General features: G+C 36.3%; 1 protein-coding gene across 1 annotated transcript in view; it reads left to right on the top strand.

Annotated features, from left to right (window-relative positions):
- Nucleotides 1–6910: 6910 nt before the first annotated feature.
- LOC113230617 (zinc finger SWIM domain-containing protein 4-like) overlaps nucleotides 6911–15400 on the top strand; it is a 112616-nt gene continuing 104126 nt past the window's right edge. Inside the window, exon 1 of the mRNA XM_026464611.1 lies at nucleotides 6911–7277. Coding sequence (XP_026320396.1) covers nucleotides 6980–7277 — 298 coding nt within the window. The 5' untranslated portion in view covers nucleotides 6911–6979. The remainder of the gene's footprint in view (nucleotides 7278–15400) is intronic.

Raw genomic sequence — 15400 nt, forward strand, 5'->3', positions numbered from 1 at the left:
GAAAACAAAGCCTAACACTAACCACTACACCATGGAGGCAGTCGACTATGGGAATCAAATCCACAACCGCCGAAACGAAAGCCTAACACTCTAACCACTACACCATAGAGGCAGTCGACTATGGGAATCAAATCCACGACTTCCGAAAAGAAAGCCTAACGCTCTAACCACTAGACTATGGAGGCAGTCAACTATGGGAATCAAATCTACGACATCCGCAAAGAAAACCTAACACTCTAACAACTACCCCATAGAGCCAGTCAACTATGAGAATCGAATCCACGACCTCCGAAACGAGTCTAACATTAACCACTAATCCACATCACCATGTATAAAATCAAATGCTGGCGGCGAAAATCAAAGGTGATATTTTTGCCGCCAAAGTTGCCGCCAAAGGCTTGCGACTTCGCTACGATTACGTATCGCGTACGCAAGGCGACTAATCTTGATACTTTGTTTATTTAGGTAAGATTTTTTATGGTTTTACACTATTGCTAATTTAAACTATTCTAAAATATTTCTTTAGATGAGTAGATATTATTAGGAAGTAAGAACCTTAATAGGTTCAACGGATATTAATTATTTCAATTTCACCATGTAATAAACCCATACCCAGAAAGTTGTCGTGTGTAGATAAGTCAAATTAAGCGTAAGCCTGTTGTTAGAAACGTGCGCTCAGCAATAGACGTATGTAAGTTAGTAAAGTACTATTTTTTGCACAAGGTTTAGTCCACTGCACTTGCATAGTAAGTACTGGTTGGAAACTTGACATTCTCGCATCTTTGAAGATTTCGGCAATTATCTCCGAAATCCAAGTTTTCTCACGATATTTTCATTTCCAAGCAAGTGATGAAAATTTATTTTATTTTTATTTTTTATTTTTGGCACAATGTACAGACATCAGATACAGAAAGTGAGGAAAATAAAAACACTTAAAAATTAATACAACAGGCATATCTGTGCCCAATTATTACTGTGCTCAACATTCATTTTAAAACATTTAGATATACTTAAACAGACACTAAATCAATCATAAAAAAAAAATTAAATTAAATTAAAATTACAATAATTAATTCGTGGTCAACGATCAAAACTAATTTCTTGACGTTTACCGACCTTCAGGTTGCACCTTTACGATGAAAGTGTCCCAATACAAAATTTCAACTTTTTGGGAATAAAAAAGAAAATAAGATTTCAAGTTTTTTCATATTTTCATATTATTTTATTTATTACCTACTCTTGAAGTACTAAAGGTGATGGCCTTATTAGTCTTTGAAAATAATGAGGAAAAATGGAACTTTACAACTGAAAATTGTTTCTGATCATTTTAATGTTCAACAATTTAAAAACATAATTTACAAAAACTAGTCGCCAATAGGTCTTTTTTTTTAACGATTTTTTGTTATCATTTAACGTATTAAGAATTAAGTCTTTTTAATGTTCATCAGCTAAGCAAGATGTCATAACCCTTGATATTGTTTTGTGGTCCCTGTTTCACAATTAAAAAAGAAGAAAGTCCACGAAACAAAAAAGTAAGTCCCTTTAAAAAGTAAGTTACTAAAAAATTTTTTTTTTTTAAATATTAAGCGACGGGTCGAACAAGTCGTGTACCCGGTGGAAAGCGTCACGCCTGTCCATAACAGTAGCACTGCCGCTCGAAGGCTACTGCTACGGCGTCCATCTCTCTGAGACATAGTTGACAAGTCCCATGTGCCTGTAATTTCACCAGCACCCTTACCCTTCAAAACTGTAACACGGTAATGTGGCAGTACTACCCTGGACGAACTCACAAGGAGCTCTACTGCTACTAGTGATTTTTGAATATGATTTTCGGAACGAAAATGGCTCAAATGCTAATCCGTAAGTGGCAGCGTGTTGTCTTTGCAAATGCAGATTCAACAATAAATGCGGCGTTAATATTTCGACGCGGGAGTAGAATTTTTAAACTGAAAGAACAAAATGAAAGGGACCTTTATGAATCAGTGCTATTCGAGCTTTAATTGCACAATTTCATCTTCACCACAGTGTGACTAATGTAACAAAATATTTTTTTAAGATGGTTTTACGGTATAAACTCATTTTTTAATTTTTTGATTTGGGTCGCTTTCATTGTAAGGGTGCGAAGTATTAGTCGGATAATTGCGTCATATTGCGTCATGCGTTAGAAGAAACATACCGACGCCGCCATGCGTTAGAACAGTACCGACGGATAGAAAGAGACAAATTTCATTCATTAAAATACAATAGATGAATGCGTATGGTAAAAAGAAACAGAGATAACTTTAAATATGTGTTTTTTAGAGGACATTAGTTTTATTAATGGATATTAAATGGAAATTTGTGTATTTTGTATGTTTGAAGATATGAAGTTAACGAAACCATATTACGTTATTATGTACTAAGTTTTAAATAATAGTTTTATTATGAACTAGTGTATTTTGGCAAAGTAATCGATAATATTTATTTTTCATTAAATGTTCACACGCATATTACATGAATAAAATAATAATAAATTTAGTAAATTATAACATAGTAATAAGAATATGGCATTAAGTACTTTATCATTTACAATAACATGCCTGAATTTCACAATTTTTTCAAGTTACGTAATTTGGTTGTATTATGATACTCAATAGAGATGTGATGTGACTATTTATTTTCGTTAAATGACATCAGCTGATCGAAACTGTTCATGGCGAAATTTCCATAAATAACGTAGTTTGTACTAAAACAACTTTGCTAAATAGTTTCATACCATTAACTGAATCCGACCTTCAAATATGACTACACCTTGCTGTTACACCCTGTATAGCACAGCAATAAAGCTACTTTTTATGTTATATCTAACATAACCAATAATATCCCACGAATTTGCTTTTGACATTTAAAACCCTGACTGGTTTTTAATCAAGCACTCAATCCAACGGGCAGCTGTGTCTGACACCCCCTCCATACCCCCACTGGAAAAAATCACAGCTCTACATTGCCAGAAGTTGTGAAATTCGATGCCAAGTTGAAATATTTCTGGATAACGAAAACTTGTAAGGTTATTATTTAATGTAGTGGTTCACATTTCATACAGGAATGATACATTGAAATACATATCACTCTGTTAATACAATAATATGAACTAAAAAAGTATTTTTTTTTTTCAGAATCGATGAAAAACTGATTACTTACTTCCCGTGAAAGATTATTAAAATTTATGTATAAATCGCGTATATTTGTTTTTTCCGACAATTAAGTTTCAAATTCTGTTTCTTGATACTATACTCCATATACTAATATTAAGTAAGATGCCGAGTTCTTAGGCTGTGGCGATTGCTACGCGTTGGAATTGTAACTTATTTTCTGGATTTAAATCGTATATCAGTCAGTCAGTGACCATGCAACCTGTAAAGAGCCCGAACGTTGATTTGTTTAGAAAAACATTACGATATGTAGTCCGAAAAATAGTATTAATTCCAATTAGTAAGAATCGTGAAAACCTAAGAACTCAATATTAAATGTATAAATTTTATATTCTCTACATGTAACAACTGGTAACAACACCTTTACGTTTTGTAGTTAGAATACGTGTATGTAAGTATTGTTGGCATCATGTAGCTGGCTAAGGTAATGCTCAGAGAATTCTATTTTAATCAGCGGGTGTACTGTATAAGCACTAGTCTTTTCTTTTTTTTTATAATATCAAGTGACGTGACAAACAAGTCGAGCGCCTGATGGTAAGCTACATGACTGTCCGAAACAGTAGCAGTGCCACTCAGAGCTTTAAATCGCAAAGATCTGAGGGACATTGCCACTGCGTCTGTCACCCTGAGACATATATTGCCAAGTCCCATGTGCCTGTTATTTCACCACCCTTCACCCAAAACCGGAACGCATGCTCACGTCACTGCTTGGCGGCAGAAATAGTTAAGGTGCCAGTACTTCCCTGGACGAACTCGTTCTCAAGGAGTTCTACTGCTACTAAAAAGCTGCTTCGTTTTCCTTAGCAACATGCAATATTTAGTGCTTTACTTATTATTCGCTTCATCACAGCTAACGTATAAATCGCTATTATTAAATTACGTATTTGACACTTTAAAATTGAAAAAAAAAATCAGTTGAAGAATAAATTATGAAAAACGTTTGGCACTTCAAGATTATTTCCCATCCCGATTTACTTACCATTCCTTTTCTTCTTATAAACTACGCTCTTGTTGGTAGAGTTATCGCCAGCTCTATTCATATTATAATTCCTTACAAACGATAAAATATAATAATAAATATTTAAATATAAAATTACTACTTCAGTGTTTTTGTCGAAAATTCCCCATTTTGTCATGAAAGAAAATATGACCTGCGGAAAAGTCTAAAGTTTCCACCCCCTCTAAGCCCACTTGGTGGGGTGGACTGAATAGTGCCTTAGTTTACCCCCTCGCAGAGGCCTTATTTCATTCAGAATAAGGTTGAAAATTTCTCAAGGTAATATAAGTCCTCCCACTGAAACAAATGAATGAATCATTGGGCCAACTCATTCTAATCGACGTGGGTACATTCTCAGAATACTATATTAGTAAATTGGAACTATGTCTCTATTTTCCTTATTAACTGTTTTGAAAGAGTGTTATAATACAGGGAATAACTCCTAATTTTAAAGTAAATTCGTAGAGCCTCAATTAACGTGCATTAAAGTTTGTGCCTTAGAGTTTTCTAAGGCTAAATTGGTGTTTTGGTATCCACCATATAGAACCAGCATCTAACTAACGGTGCCTTAGTATACAAATTCCGGAATTTTTCATCAGCCTACATAGTATTTTAGAAATTTATGTAGTAGCAGTAGAGTTCCTTGTAAAAGACTTCGTCCAGGGGCAGGACTGCCATCTTACCTGGTTCTTCCGCCAGGCAATAATATGAGCATTGCTGCGTTTCGGTTTTGAAGGGTGCTGGTGCAATTACAGGCAAAGGGGAATTCTCTACGGTGACGGGCGCTGTGGCAGTGACCATCAGATCTTAGCGTAAAGCTCTGAACAGCACTGCGTTTATTCTATCTAGACAAGCGTGTCGTTACCACCAGGCGCACTACTTGTTCGTCCCGTGACTTGGTATCACGAAAAAAAATTAAACTATTTATTGAAAAAATTTTATACCACTTTGTGTAATAAAGTTGCATCTGAATATTGGCAACTTTTTAGGAGAGAGATTTAAAGATTCTAAAGATTAGTCGATAACTTTTTTATGCTTAATTAGGAGAGTCGTAAAACTTCAAAAAAGGCAACATTTTTCATGTAGTTCGTATTAATTTTTTCATTTAACAAAAACAATTGGCTGATACCAAGGATAGGTTAAATTAAAGGTAACGCAACTAGATCACTCTGACTCTTCCTGTCGGTATTGTAACACCTTCTCGGAGTGTTAGATAACAGCCAAACGGTTATAGCAATTTCTACTTTTCGGATACACTAATGTCACAATAAACCTATTACACATAATAGGTTTATTCGGAAGTGGCGATGATGATACAAATGTCTTACCTGCCGAAGGCATTTGACAGAAAAAATAATAATTTAAAAATTATTAAAGGCCATGAATAAGATCAGCTGTTGTAATTTGCTATTATATCAGTGTGTATAAATAGGTATGTCTGTAGATATACAAGCAGGGATTTCCTCTCGGTGCCGGTCTTCGCCCGAGACACAGATATTTGGAACAAGTCAGCGCTTTATGCGCTTGACTTGGGGATTATTTTTGCTACTACATTTTTCAAGCGTTGTACCGGTTTTGTTAAGATTGGGTTTTCAACAGATTTTGCTTTGTGTTTCAAGGTTACTAAAGTTTTCTAAACGATTTCGGAATAAGTTATGAAGAGATGTAATGATTTCTACCAGGTAGTAGAAAATTGTTTTTGTTTAAATTACGTAATACGCTGTAATTAGTTGAGTCGTCATAGTTGCAGAAAAAGTTGTAAGCGTGCACGGAAGTGTAACCACCAAGTCACTGTTGCATGTTAACGGTAAAAACTAGAACACACGCAACTTATTAAAGTATTGAATTGTAAAATATTATGAATTTGTTCTCGATTAAATCTCCAACTTTATTGGGTACGCAATAACATTTCGTTTATGGAACTTTTTCTATTTTCGCATACTAAAGTGTAAGGGTAAATATAAAAAATAATAACACAGTATTAATTGTCCATTGGCTTACAAACTGAAGGGTATTGGTAATGTTTACATAAAAAATGATAAACAAATAAAGGTCAATGCTCGTAGCGCGCGCTCAGCGGCTGTGGCGCTGCGCTCAGCTGACGGCAGGTCGGACACCTGACGTCGACCCCCCCTCCGCCCACCTCGGCGGCGCGCCCCCGCCGCCATCAGCTGTTAATGCACCCCGCCCCGCACCACACCGCCTCGACCGACAGCCTTTCTCCTTCGTTTGTGTAATGCGAGGAGGCGCGCCCTCAATGGATTAGGACGACTCCAGAATATAATTTTATTAAACTTTCTGCCTATTATTTTTTCATAAAATCTGGAGTTTGAAAAAAGTAATCACAACATGGGTATCCGAAGAAACAATAAATAAATAAACTTTTTGGAGAAGAAACTTTATGTACCAGTTTAATATGTTACGAGTATTATTATAAGTACGTTGAGGGGAAGTTCGAAAACTGCAACAAAAACTTGCTGCGAGAAGCAAAATGGTAAATTAATTATAGCGCTTCGAGCTGCAATGATTCTGATATCCGTGCAATCAAGTTAAATAAATGATAAGAGCTTCCACATTGCAATCGATTTCATTCATAGCCTCCGGAGAACAACACAAAAATGCCAACTTTTAATAATATATCGCACATTATGCCTGCCAAATGAATAATTTATCGCGGTGTGTCGATTCGGGCCGCATCCCCGGGCGGGCGAGAGGCGTGGTGGGGGCGGCAGTAGGCTGAGGGGAGGGCGCCGCGCGCCGCCAGTCCGCGCCGAGCGGCCGAACGAGCGTTATGTCCGCGTGTGCGCCGCGCGCATGTTGCCGGCTGCGCGCCCCTGCAACTCTGCTTGATATCACTGCAAAGATAGTTGCCGCAACGATCCCGTTCCAGCGGATCGAGGAGCGCTATGAACGGATTCCAGAACCGGTCCAGCGGCGTGTCGTGTACTGGTCCTTCCCGCGGGATGAACGGGACATCTGCATGTACTCGTCGTTGGCGAGGGCGCCGCCCGACGACCACCGCAACATCGCCTTCTGCCGCGGCCTCAAGCTGCTCGAGGCCGGCTGCGTGGAAAACGTGCTACAAGTCGGTAAGTGACGGCCTCCGCCGCGCCTGCGCCTGTTTACTAATATGCGCCTCGCCCACCCGCGCCGTATAAATAAAAACCTCGACGTGTGCGATCGATAGCTGCTCCTCTCGGGAATTATTCATGCGTCGGCTCGTAAAAGTTTCAGGAGATTAGGGCTTCGGGCGGGGACCGCAGCACCCTCGGAAGCTGGGCATTGCCGCGGCAAGGCCGTGGGGCAGGTGACGCAACTTATTTATCTGGCCCCGATCGGTAGTGACATTAATCGATTGCGGGAACAAATTAATCACGACACTTAACCGGAACCTGTCCGATTGCCGATAATGCTCCCCTGCGACACGCTCAGCAACCAATAGGAAATCACATCGCTAATTCAATTGGAATCCATTAGCATGCATCGAGTCCGATCCGCATCCATAATCCATAAACCACAATTTCATAACCGTAATTTCCACCGCGCAATTTCCATTTAAAATCAACTGATTCGCTTTATGGTAGGCTTAAATTAAATCTACTTTCGAGTCGTAAGATGTTCGTGAAATTCGGCTGCGATTATCATAACTGGAAGTCCCGTTACATAGGGAATTACACAACCGGATTCTTTTGGAGTGTTCGCGATGGTCGTAGGCAGCGATTGAGCCCGCGGTTCTCGCCGCACCACGAGGCGCATCGCATTAATCCATGCAGACATCGTTTGTTACTGTCGCAGCTCCGTAACGGCCGCGAATAAACAATATTAATTGCTCGTTTTTATTTTTATAGGGTCAGGCTCGTTTTATTGTGCGTGGTCGTGGGAGGACGGGCGTTACATATTCATTTGCGCTTATCTGCCATCGCAGCAGCGATTACCGGGCATTTTGGGCCGTTTCGGTTCAGCCCGCAGCGCATAAGCCACGTTTGGAGCGACCGTATCGTTCTCAACGTAGTCACGTAGAGAACTCTGAGCTCGGTAATGCAATAAAAGATATGGAGTATAAACACAACTTCATAGTTGAATCATGTTCGCAGTCCGATTTTAGGCACTGGCTTTCGTCCAACTTTAAGGCAGTCGAGCTCGCCTCGTCCAGATAGCGTTTCCGATATGAATCATGTACTTAAGTTTGGAGATAAACGTGTTACTGGCCCATATATTTCACATGTCTAAAGTAATATAAGTTCCCACACCCATATCATCTGACTCACATAATCTACGATCAGACGGTGCCGCCCACTTGAGTAAAACAAGCTGAAATATGTTCCGAGAATCAGGTCGGTGCCTAGGACGCTTTCCTTTGCATACTCTGAAGAGGGTTAGGGAAAGATTTCCTATAAATTACGCCAAATTTCGTGGAAACGATTATTATTTCTCACGACAATATAAAAACGTGGTCCTGTGATCGATAACGTGAATAACATGTACCGAACACAAATCGCAATGCAGCTTATTATTGCTGTCGCGTTGAATTCACTAGAAACGAAATGTCAGCCGAATAAAAAAGATCTTGTTGGCACCATTAGAGCAACAACGGGTTCCCAAACGAGAAATGCCAGATTGAACAACATGAATAAAAGAACAGCGTGCCCTGAAGGTTCATGCAAATGATCGAAAATGAACCCCACGTTTTACATGTATCGGAGTGGAATACATATTTAATTGTCATGCAAAAATAAACGAATGCAGCCAGCACGATTCTGTAAATATTTAATTCATTGTTAATAACTTTATATCGACGATAGCCGGTTGAATCTCGATTGTAGAACCGGTTCCCTTCGGCTCAAGATGCCCATGATAGGGACGCGTTCGATTAAATTATCGATACGAAACTTTCTCATTCAGATTTTAATTTTCGATTAAAATTAGGAGGTCAATGATTCTATTGTGTAATGGCGCCACAATTTTGGTTCGTCTTTGAAACGCATCTGTGATTTATGTACTTATTTATGAAGCTTGGTTGTGGATGTCTGCGCAACAAAACGTGGCGATTATTTATTAAAAACAATCGATTTCTACAACAAGGTAATGGATGCATTAATAATTTAGTCTTCCGTTGACGGTTATACCATTAAAAATGGCGCCTGTTTTTAATCATTCATCGCCAATTACAAAATTCTTTGTTTGACAATGAACACAAAATTTCACTACAGCTAAAAGTACAAACGAGTTCAAGAGGCATTGCGAGTATTTTAAACATTTAATTCCACGTAACAAAACGAAAACATTTAAGGCTGCCCACAGAAACCACAAAGTGGCCTGCCAGTCGAAAATACAAAGTTTTAAAGTTATTTCTGTTCCCGTCACGTATATTGCCCCTATGCACTTCCCAGAAGGTCGGCAGGCTAAAGTTTTTACTGCCCATGATTCATACTTGATCTTTGATATACCCACACTCATGACTCTCTGAAAATGAGTCTAGTGTATCTTTTTAAATCAACATTTTTTTTGACAAAAATAGCGGCAATTTTTTATTAATAATTCAATATGTAAGAAACATAAATTTCCACCCTACAGAGAATTTTCATAACATACATCTTCCAATTCTGTTTATAAACTTAGTTTTAAGTTCAATTCCTGGAAGTTACCACTTTTTTCATACATATGATACGTACATATAATACAGAGATTCACAAGAAATTGCTAAGAAGGTCGTTAAGAATCGTCAGAAACAAAAAACTGTAGACGCGCATAATAAGTTTGTTACATGTCATATTTTCTATAGAACAAAATTATATACTAGCCAACTAATAAGAGACGAAACGAAATACTACTAAAATATTTTCATATTGTCCTTGTTGGGGACATAATAATGAACGTGGAATTGCATTACCATAATTATTTACCATTCACTGGAAATGAATCATCGTGAATCTTTTGACAGATTCAAATTGTAACATCAATTGTAATAACAATATATCGAAGTATTATCGTACTAAGTTATTTGTGCAGTTGATATATATTATTGTTGACACAATCCTATACAATGATTCTGCTTGATTTCAATGTACATTGCAAAAATCATTACCATTATGCAAATAATACAATAATTTTATAAAGATCATGATTGTGAAGTAAATTTCTCAAACAAAAAAATACCTGAATACGTAGTTACTGGAGTTAAAAATCACGTGGACAACTCGAAACCAAACGTATTTTTCGAGTAATTTAAAAAGAGTTCATATTTACTACGATTACGGCAAAAAAGTCATTGAAGCCAAAAAGAAAGATCTGCAACAAGCGCATAAAGAAATTCGTGTTTGCTGATCCGTATTGGGAGCAGGTTCGAATCCAACCGGATTGAACGAATTTTTATTTGTGTTCGATCTTTGTATTAATATATTAATAATTGAATATTATGTAGTAAAACATCGTGATATTCAATAAACTTAATATTAGAATTCTACATCGTTAAGTATGACAATACAAAGTATTACCTATGTTACATTTTTATCTGCATAATACATGTAACCAGACAACGTTATTGAAAGCTAAACTATTATGTCAGCGTATAGATAAATAAAGCTCTTTATTATTATTGTTAAATATCGGTCGTAGGCCATTTTAAAGCTATTTCGTGGTCTGCATTTATAACTTGGTGATAGTACATTGACTCCATCATTTACAATTGAATGGTCAATACTAATACAACATTCGATGTATGATGTAAGGATCCTAATGTATTGATTGATGTACTGATTTACGATGGTCTATGAATATCATCAATCGTAGTTGTCAAATAAAATTTGATGCATTAACAATTGCCTAAAAACCTTTATACTGGGTGAAATCGTTAAGAGTGCCCAGGCGAATATTCCGAAAATATAAGAGATATGAAAAACCTTTCAACTGATATCGAAAGTACGTTGCCTAATGAGTTAAATGACATCAATACATTTTTTTTAAATAAATCTAGAAATATCCAAAATTTTAACTTTAAACTCTTCCACACATTTAATGACATTCGTTGAGTGGCTTTAGTTGACCTACTTTAAAAGGTAACTATTTGTGTACAGATAACGAAACTGCTATAAATAAAGATATAAATAAAACTATATTTTATTGAATAAAAACAAAAAACATGTTTATTTTTAAGTACGTACAAAATTTTGTACTCAAAATCTGTTGTTAGGAAGGCTTTACCTTTCTACGAATGTCATATTAAACATATGGAAACGTTAACGTTTAACGTAAAGTTAAAATTTAGATATTTCGAGATTTATTTAAAAAAGTTAATGATTATTATATTACTTTCGATATCAATTTAAAGATTTTCGATCTCTTATATTTACGGAATAATCGCGTGGACACTCTTAACGATTACACCCTGTATATCAAAGTTTTTGATCAATGAGTAAATTAGTAACTCCTTGGGTATACTTTTTGTATGAATTCAACATATTATAAACTTAATAATAACGAACTTGAACTTTTTGTTAGACATACTGCCTAACAGCCAGTGAATAAACACGCAAAGCAATTTATTTGTATAAAAATAATTATTTTTGCACACTTTAACACAAAATTAACAACATTATTGTCACTGATTAGTTTTTTAATAGTTAGTATTATCCAAGTAACTATGTAAGTACATAATTACAAAACCGTCATTATGTATCATCTGTGATATAATTAATCCATTCAAGGGAGACTAAATTGATATATCAAACTGGAAGTTATTGACGCTTCTTCAGTTTTATAGAAAAAATAGATTCATGCGCATAGAAAATTAAACAATTTTTTCAAATATTTAGTTTTTACAAATATACATTTCGGGCTTTTTACAGGTCCCGTGGTCACGGCTGACTAGGGAGGACATGGGCCCTAGACGTTGATTTCATTGAAACGACAAATATCGCGATCCCTATAAATAGTTTCATTTCCTACATGTATGTGATAATAATGCGCTTGTTGCTTTAAGTTATTTTAGGCTAAATAGTAGGTTAAATAAGAAAGCGGCAATGCGTAGAAGAATACGAACGTACGCCCGTTGTCACATGTTAAAGTGTAAGAAGGAACACTACAGGGTCTATATAGGTCGATACGCTGGGTTATTTTTTTTCGAAAATTCGGCTGGAAATGCGGTTACGGTCAAAATGGATTACGCTATCGAAAGATGTTAACAAGTCAATTTTATTGATACATCGATATCACTAACATGTGGTTTCAACAAGACGGTGCCACTAGTCACACAGCCACCGAAGCAATTAATTTATTGCAAACCAAATTTCCCGATCGCATAATTTCACGAAATTCAGCCGTTAAGTGGCCAGCTCGATCATATAATTTAACACCGCTGGATGTTTTTATGGGGTTATTTTAAAGGTAGATTCTATACGGAGCCAATCGAATCGATTGCAGCCTTAATTAACGGAAATAGACCCACTATTTTGTCAAAAAATGATAAAAAACTGATGAAAAATTCGACATCTGTAACTGTGGTCGTGTATGGTGGACATTTATCAGATATCACTTTTCATTTATAATTGCCAAACCTTCCCTTTTTTAATACAATAAAAATTTGAATCATTGTCATCTACATTTATTGTTTTATTTTGATTTCCTTTTTTTTTTCATTTCTACACGGAAAGTACTTGAAAGTCGCACTGTAAAGCCCGTAGATGATTTTTTGAGACCCATATAGAGAAAGAATAGCCCGTACTATCATAAGCAACAGTATAGCTCCTTGTGAAAGAGTTCCTCCAGGGAAGTACTGCCTTACCTATTTCTGCCGCCAAACAGAATGTTAACATGCGTTCTGGTTTCGAAGGTAAGGGTGCTGGTGAAATTACAGGCATATGGGATTTGTCGACATGCGATTTAAAACTGAGTGGCACTGCAACTGTTATGGACAGGCTTATATTATTAGCTTATATTATAAATAAATATTAAAAAAAATCATATTCTGATGTTTAATTTTACGGTACACGCCGTTATTGTCCTCCATAAACGGGTCCATTTTTATGCATATTAGTTGCCCAATGGCAAATACACTCCTTAAATAGGAGCTCCGTATCCAGCTAACACAGTACAGTACAAAAAGATGCTAAAATATCAAGCTCACAAAGCATCGTTGTTTGTGTTTCCACCTACCTATATTTATTCAATTTAGTAAGCGCCAACATAGCAGGTTTTGGCAACTGATCTATGGTCAAAGGCCTTACAATGTGGTAATCAATAGACGTTTGGGGTCACCAGTACAGTTTAAGGCTGGTTTTTCTTGATTTTAGTGCGAGTTTAATACTTATGACCTTTGTATTAACTAGTGCTATTCTTGTTTTTAAATAGGATAACGTGAAGATTGTAGCTAAGTTAATAGTTTTACTACAAGAATTACACGTTTTGTTAAACTTTGATTTGCTGACGTCAACTTGCTTAAGTTCAAGATAATAACATCAATTCCCACCCTTGATGATAAGGACACATCTGCAAAATGACATCTTTTCAGAAGAGACTTAAAGATTCTACGAATGAAATTAGTCTTTTTTTTAATAGTCCCGCACTAGGGAAACCCTGTATCGCGGGTGCCCTGGACACACACATAGACAACCACAAATTACACCCAAACTCACGAGAGAAATAAATGTAGGCCATACACATATTTCTCCCCGCTTGGGAATCGAACCCAGGACCTCTGCATGGCAGTCCAGCATGGTTACCGTTCGACCACGGGGGCAGTAACTCTCCTAGAGAGTTTATTATAGAGATTTTATAAAATATCACATAGTATATAATTTGTTTCAATGTAGTATTAGTGTAGTGTTATTTTTGTGACATTCATTTTATAAAAGATTAGATAGATATTAGACAGATAGAGCACAGATAGAGAAACGTTTATTTGGATCTACAGACACACATACATAACAGAAAAATGTGTAATATAATAAAAAGAAAAAATCGGCAGAGTCGCAGCACTGTCTGACACCAAGTTATGCACGTGTCCAAATCAGATTCTCTAATGAAAGATCGAATGAAGTCCTAACGCTGACCATTGTTATCTAAAAAACATAAAACGAAGGTAAATTTTTAAATTTTACTCTCAAAAAAGCACACTGTTTTAAAAACAATATAAGAGGTATTTAAGAAAGAATTTTTTTCCGACTTGCTACAATAGTGGACCGTGTGTATGGTCACGTTTACTCACCACCCAATGATAAGACGCGTAATTCTTACCACGACCAATCTCCATTCGTCTCTGTATACCTCGTCACGTTTTTCACCTACGCTCATTATCTTTACCTTTATGTACGCTGAGCAACGTGTACAAAAAGTCGAAATTATCTATTGAAAATTGATAGTAAGTAGTTCACATATGGCTTTACACAGTACAATTTTAGAAATGTTTCTTTTTTTTCGGTCAAAATCGCATATATTTAGATCCAAAAAAAGAATACTTTCATTTCCAATGTATTTTTTTATGGCGTTCACTATAATTGTGCCAGTGTCAGTTTTGTAAGACTAATATAAAAAATATATGGCGATCATCGATAGTGTCAAGTTTATCGAAAGGAAAAAACCAATCTTCCAATATGTAACAAATCGCGGAAACCTGACCATAACATTTTGTTTTAGTCTGTGCACTATAGTCTAGTCACATAGTAATATATGAAGAGATATAGAGGCATACCTTTGCCCACTGAAAGAAGTAGGTTAAACTTACCGTTTTCTAAGGAAAACTTTCTTGACGTAATTTAGATCATATAAAAATTGCTAGAAATTTCAAAATGGCCACTGTAAAAATATAACGATTTCCCGCGAAAAAATGTCAGGAAATTAAACTATTGAAGAAAATAACAATCTACGATCTGGCAGTATGTCCATTTCCATAGTCTAAAGTCCCGAAGAACGGAAAACTTTACCACTATAGAAATTATCAAAACTACTCAACAAACTAAAATTGAATTGCTACTTTTCGATTCTACGATACAAGAATGATGAAATTACATATTGTCTTTGATTAAGTTTACTAGATAGATTACACATTCGATTCAGGTGTGTAATAAACAAACTTATCGTCACGGATGGAATTGCAGAAAAAGCATTATGTCCATGTAATAAGAACGAAAAAACCAAGAAGTGTGTGATAACTCCTTAAGACGCCTCTTACACAGGGGTTTAACTATAATTGCTACAGTTGACTGGCAGGCTGGCGGTC

This window comes from Hyposmocoma kahamanoa, unplaced genomic scaffold, assembly GCF_003589595.1.
Source record: "Hyposmocoma kahamanoa isolate Upper Pololo Valley unplaced genomic scaffold, ASM358959v1 64, whole genome shotgun sequence".
Taxonomy (NCBI): domain Eukaryota; kingdom Metazoa; phylum Arthropoda; class Insecta; order Lepidoptera; family Cosmopterigidae; genus Hyposmocoma; species Hyposmocoma kahamanoa.